The 6,162-nt window shown below is 36.9% G+C and overlaps 1 protein-coding gene across 1 annotated transcript; it reads left to right on the forward strand.

Annotated features, from left to right (window-relative positions):
- Positions 1 to 560: 560 nt before the first annotated feature.
- Positions 561 to 1,528, forward strand: LOC143643598 (olfactory receptor 52E4-like). The gene is given in 2 exon segments (XM_077112209.1): positions 561 to 1,317; positions 1,320 to 1,528. Coding segments are annotated over 2 exon segments (936 nt in total). The 5' UTR covers positions 561 to 590.
- Positions 1,529 to 6,162: the final 4,634 nt, after the last annotated feature.

A 6,162-nucleotide genomic window follows, 5' to 3' on the forward strand; every position in this document is an offset into this window, starting at 1 on the left:
TAAAAAAAAGAACAGGATTCTCAAGCTTATATCTGCCTTTAACTTATTGGAATACCACATCTCATATTTCCTCTAGCAAACTCTATGGTGTACTCATGAGAAAATGAGTGAAAAAGGCAAATAATGCTTATGATTATGAAGATTGTTTTGATCTTTTAGAATCCCTGAAAGAGTCTCAGGAACTCCATGAGATCTCAAGACCACACTTTGAGAATGACGGGTCAGGTAATTTCCTAAAAGTAACCTAGGTGCTACTTGAAAAAGGAATGGAAGGACATACAAAATGCAAGCATTCAATATATTTGAAATACTGTCAGCTCCTTTAAAGATCCCATATATTAGAGAAAATAAATCCATGGAAAATATCTCCTATGACAGATCTCATAGAAAAATAATGTGTCCTGAGAAAGTTGTTTAGTTACACTATGGGAAAAACAAAATCCCTGATATTTGTAAATGAATTATTCTACCATTTCTCCAGTGCATTGATTAGAGTTCTTTCCATCTCTCTAGGACCTTGATAACAGAAGATCTCAAAGAACATGAGATTTCTCCTCCCTAACAAAAATTCAGAGACACTTGTTAGAAGAATGCCATCTATGAATGACACCCAGTTTCATCCTCCTTTCTTTCTCCTGCTGGGAATCCCAGGCCTGGAAACTATACATATCTGGATTGCTTTCCCATTCTGTATCGTGTACCTGATTGCCCTTATGGGGAACATCACCATCCTCTTTGTGATCAAGACTGAACACAGCCTCCACCAGCCCATGTTTTACTTCTTGGCCATGTTGTCTATGATAGATCTGGGTCTGTCCACATCCACCATTCCCAAAATGCTGGGCATCTTCTGGTTCAATCTCCAGGAGATCAGCTTTGGAGGGTGTCTTGCTCAGATGTTCTTTATCCACATGTTCACGGGCATGGAGACTGTTCTACTGGTGGCCATGGCCTATGACCGCTTTGTTGCCATCTGCAACCCTCTCCAGTATACCATGATCCTCACGAATAAAACCATCAGCCTCCTGGCCTCTGTAATTATTGGAAGAAATTTAATTCTTGTGACTCCATTTGTGTTCCTCATCTTGCGGTTGCCCTTCTGTGGGCACCACACCATCCCTCACACGTACTGCGAACACATGGGTCTTGCCCGGTTGGCCTGTGCGCCCATCAAGGTTAATGTTATCTATGGGCTCATGGTGATTTCTAACATTATTGTGGATGTGATTCTGATTGCCACTTCCTATGTGCTTATCCTTCATGCTGTTTTCCACCTTCCCTCTCAGGATGCCAGACTAAAAGCTCTCAATACCTGTGGTTCCATGTCTGTGTCATGCTGTGCTTTTACACACCAGCATTTTTCTCTTTTATGACACACCGTTTTGGTCAGAATGTTCCCCGCTACATCCACATTCTTTTGGCTAATCTATATGTGGTTGTCCCACCTGCCCTTAACCCAGTCATCTATGGAGTCCGGACCAAGCAAATCCGTGAGCATGTTGTGAAGATATTTGCACAAAAAGAATAAGTCTGTGTAAAGATTGGGGAAAACAATATCTGCATAATCCCCAATTATGATAATCTGAACTCTCTTTTATATCTTCCATAACACTAGGTTATGGTGGACACATTTTTAAAATTTTGATTGGCAGTGGATTCAGGTTGACAGATAAAGCAAAGCTACCTTTCCTGCCCACCTCTCTATCCCTTCCCAGTGTAACTGGGCAAAGCCAGAGACAAATGAGGAATGCGAAAATCCTGGGGCTGCAATGTTTTGGGAGTAGAAAAAAAAGCAGGAAAGGGTGAGGACTATCCCCATTTCTCCATATATCTTCTCTTTTAGGTGAAGTTAAAACCTGAAGGAATACTGATCTAATATTCTCATTCTATAGATGAAGAAAACAAAGTTTATATCATGGGATAGCAGCAATTTTTGAATTTGAACTTCTCCTGATTCAAAGTCTTTTTTTTTTTTTTTTTTTTTTTTTTTTTTTTTTTTATTAACGGAAAGAAAAAAAAGAAATTAACATAACATTTAGAAATCATACCATTCTACATATGCACTCAGTAATTCTTAACATCATCACATAGATGCATGATCATTGTTTCTTAGTACATTTGCATCAGTTTAGAGGAACTAGCAACACAACAGAAAAAGCTATAAAATGTTAATATAAAGAAAAGAAATAAAAGTAGTAGTAATAGTAAAAAACAACAACAACAAACAAACCAACAAGCAAACAACAACAACAAAAAAACCCTATAGCTCAGATGCAGCTTCATTCAGTATTTTAACATGATTACTTTACAATTAGGTATTATTGTGCTGTCCATTTTTGAGTTTTTGTATCTAGTCCTGTTGCACAATCTGTATCCCTTCAGCTTCAATTACCCATTGTCTTACCCTGTTTCTAACTCCTGCTGAACTCTGTTACCAATGACATATTTCAAGTTTATTCTCGAATGTCCGTTCACAACAGTGGGACCATACAGTATTTGTCCTTTAGTTTTTGGCTGGATTCACTCAGCATAATATTCTCTAGGTCCATCCATGTTATTACATGGTTCACAAGTTTATCTTGTCTTAAAGCTGCATAATATTCCATCGTATGTATATACCACAGTTTGTTTAGCCACTCTTCTGTTGATGGAGATTTTGGCTGTTTCCATCTCTTTGCAATTGTAAATAACGCTGCTATAAACATTGGTGTGCAAATGTCCGTTTGTGTCTTTGCCCTTAAGTCCTTTGAGTAGATACCTAGCAATGGTATTGCTGGGTCGTATGGCAATTCTATATTCAGCTTTTTGAGGAACCGCCAAACTGCCTTCCACAGTGGTTGCACCCTTTGACATTCCCACCAACAGTGAATAAGTGTGCCTCTTTCTCCGCATCCTCTCCAGCACTTGTCATTTTCTGTTTTGTTGATAATGGCCATTCTGGTGGGTGTGAGATGATATCTCATTGTGGTTTTGATTTGCATTTCTCTAATGGCCAGGGACATTGAGCATCTCTTCATGTGCCTCTTGGCCATCCGTATTTCTTCTTCTGGTAGGTGTCTATTTAAGTCTTTTTCCCATTTTGTAATTGGGTTGGCTGTCTTTTTGTTGTTGAGTTGAATAATCTCTTTATAAATTCTGGATACTAGACCCTTATCTGATATGTCATTTCCAAATATTGTCTCCCATTGTGTAGGCTGTCTTTCTACTTTCTTGATGAAGTTCTCTGATGCACAAAAGTGTTTAATTTTGAGAAGCTCCCATTTATTTATTTCCTTCTTCAGTGTTCTTGCTTTAGGTTTAAGGTCCATAAAACCACCTCCAGTTGTAAGATCCATAAGATATCTCCCAACATTTTCCTCTAACTGTTTTATGGTCTTAGACCTAATGTTTAGATCTCTGATCCATTTTGAGTTAACTTTTGTATAGGGTGTGAGAGATGGGTCTTCTTTCATTCTTTTGCATATGGATATCCAGTTCTCTAGGCACCATTTATTGAAGAGACTGTTCTGTCCCAGGTGAGTTGGCTTGACTGCCTTATCAAAGATCAAATGTCCATAGATGAGAGGGTCTATATCTGAGCACTCTATTCGATTCCATTGGTCAATATATCTATCTTTATGCCAATACCATGCTGTTTTGACCACTGTGGCTTCATAATATGCCTTAAAGTCAGGCAGCGCGAGACCTCCAGCTTCGTTTTTTTTCCTCAAGATGTTTTTAGCAATTCGGGGTACCCTGCCCTTCCAGATAAATTTGCTTATTGGTTTTTCTATTTCTGAAAAATATGTTGTTGGGATTTTGATTGGTATTGCATTGAATCTGTAAATCAATTTAGGTAGGATTGACATCTTAACTATATTTAGTCTTCCAATCCATGAACACGGTACGCCCTTCCATCTATTTAGGTCTTCTGTGATTTCTTTTAACAGTTTTTTGTAGTTTTCTTTATATAGGTTTTTTGTCTCTTTGGTTAAATTTATTCCTAGGTATTTTATTCTTTTAGTTGCGATTGTAAATGGGATTCGTTTCTTGATTTCTACCTCAGCTTGTTCATTACTAGTGTATAGAAAAGCTACAGATTTTTGAATGTTGATCTTGTAGCCTGCTACTTTGCTGTACTCATTTATTAGCTCTAGTAATTTTGTTGTGGATTTTTCTGGGTTTTCTACATATAGTATCATATCGTCTGCAAACAGTGATAGTTTTACTTCTTCCTTTCCAATTTTGATGCCTTGTATTTCTTTTTCTTGCCTAATTGCTCTGGCTAGAACTTCCAACACAATGTTGAATAATAGTGGTGATAGTGGACATCCTTGTCTTGTTCCTGATCTTAGGGGGAAAGTTTTCAATTTTTCCCCATTGAGGATGATATTAGCTGTGGGTTTTTCATATATTCCCTCTATCATTTTAAGGAAGTTCCCTTGTATTCCTATCTTTTGAAGTGTTTTCAGCAGGAAAGGATGTTGAATCTTGTCAAATGCCTTCTCTGCATCAATTGAGATGATCATGTGATTTTTCTGCTTTGATTTGTTGATATGGTGTATTACATTAATTGATTTTCTTATGTTGAACCATCCTTGCATACCTGGGATGAATCCTACTTGGTCATGATGTATAATTCTTTTAATGTGTTGTTGGATATGATTTGCTAGAATTTTATTGAGGATTTTTGCATCTGTATTCATTAGAGAGATTGGTCTGTAGTTTTCTTTTTTTGTAATATCTTTGCCTGGTTTTGGTATGAGGGTGATGTTGGCTTCATAGAATGAATTAGGTAGTTTTCCCTCCACTTCGATTATGTTGAAGAGTTTGAGGAGCGTAGGTACTAATTCTTTCTGGAATGTTTGATAGAATTCACCTGTGAAGCCGTCTGGTCCTGGACTTTTCTTTTTAGGGAGGTTTTGAATAACTAATTCAATCTCTTTACTTGTGATTGGTTTGTTGAGGTCGTCTATTTCTTCTTGAGTCAAAGTTGGTTGTTCCTGTCTTTCCAGGAACCTGTCCATTTCTTCTAAATTGTTGTATTTATTAGCGTAAAGTTGTTCATAGTATCCTGTTATTACCTCCTTTATTTCTGTGAGGTCAGTAGTTATGTCTCCTCTTTCATTTCTAATCTTATTTATTTGCATCCTCTCTCTTCTTCTTTTTGTCAATCTTGCTAAGGGCCCATCAATCTTGTTGATTTTCTCATAGAACCAACTTCTGGTCTTATTGATTTTCTCTATTGTTTTCATGTTTTCAATTTCATTTATTTCTGCTCTAATCTTTGTTATTTCTTTCCTTTTGCTTGCTTTGGGATTAGTTTGCTGTTCTTTCTCCAGTTCTTCCAAGTGGACAGTTAATTCCTGCATTTTTGCCTTTTCTTCTTTTCTGATAAAGGCATTTAGGGCAATAAATTTCCCTCTTAGCACTGCCTTTGCTGCGTCCCATAAGTTTTGATATGTTGTGTCTTCATTTTCATTTGCCTCTAGGTATTTACTAATTTCTCTTGCAATTTCTTCTTTGACCCACTTGTTGTTTAAGAGTGTGTTGTTGAGCCTCCATGTATTTATGAATTTTCTGGCACTCCGCCTATTATTGATTTCCAACTTCATTCCTTTATGATCCGAGAAAGTGTTGTGTATGATTTCAATCTTTTTAAATTTGTTAAGACTTGCTTTGTGACCCAGCATATGGTCTATCTTTGAGAATGATCCATGAGCACTTGAAAAAAAGGTGTATCCTGCTGTTGTGGGATGTAATGTCCTATAAATGTCTGTTAAGTCAAGTTCATTTATAGTAATATTCAGGTTCTCTATTTCTTTATTGATCCTCTGTGTAGATGTTCTGTCCATTGATGAGAGTGGTGAATTGAAGTCTCCAACTATTATGGTATATGTGTCTATTTCCCTTTTCAGTGTTTGCAGTGTATTCCTCACGTATTTTGGGGCATTCTGGTTCGGTGCGTAAATATTTATGATTGTTATGTCTTCTTGTTTAATTGTTCCTTTTATTAGTATATAGTGTCCTTCTTTGTCTCTTTTAACTGTTTTACATTTGAAGTCTAATTTGTTGGATATTAGTATAGCCACTCCTGCTCTTTTCTGGTTGTTGTTTGCATGAAATATCTTTTCCCAACCTTTCACTTTCAACCTATATTTATCTTTGGGTCTAAGATGTGTT

This window comes from Tamandua tetradactyla, chromosome 8 (genome assembly GCF_023851605.1).
Source record: "Tamandua tetradactyla isolate mTamTet1 chromosome 8, mTamTet1.pri, whole genome shotgun sequence".
Taxonomy (NCBI): Eukaryota; Metazoa; Chordata; class Mammalia; order Pilosa; family Myrmecophagidae; genus Tamandua; species Tamandua tetradactyla.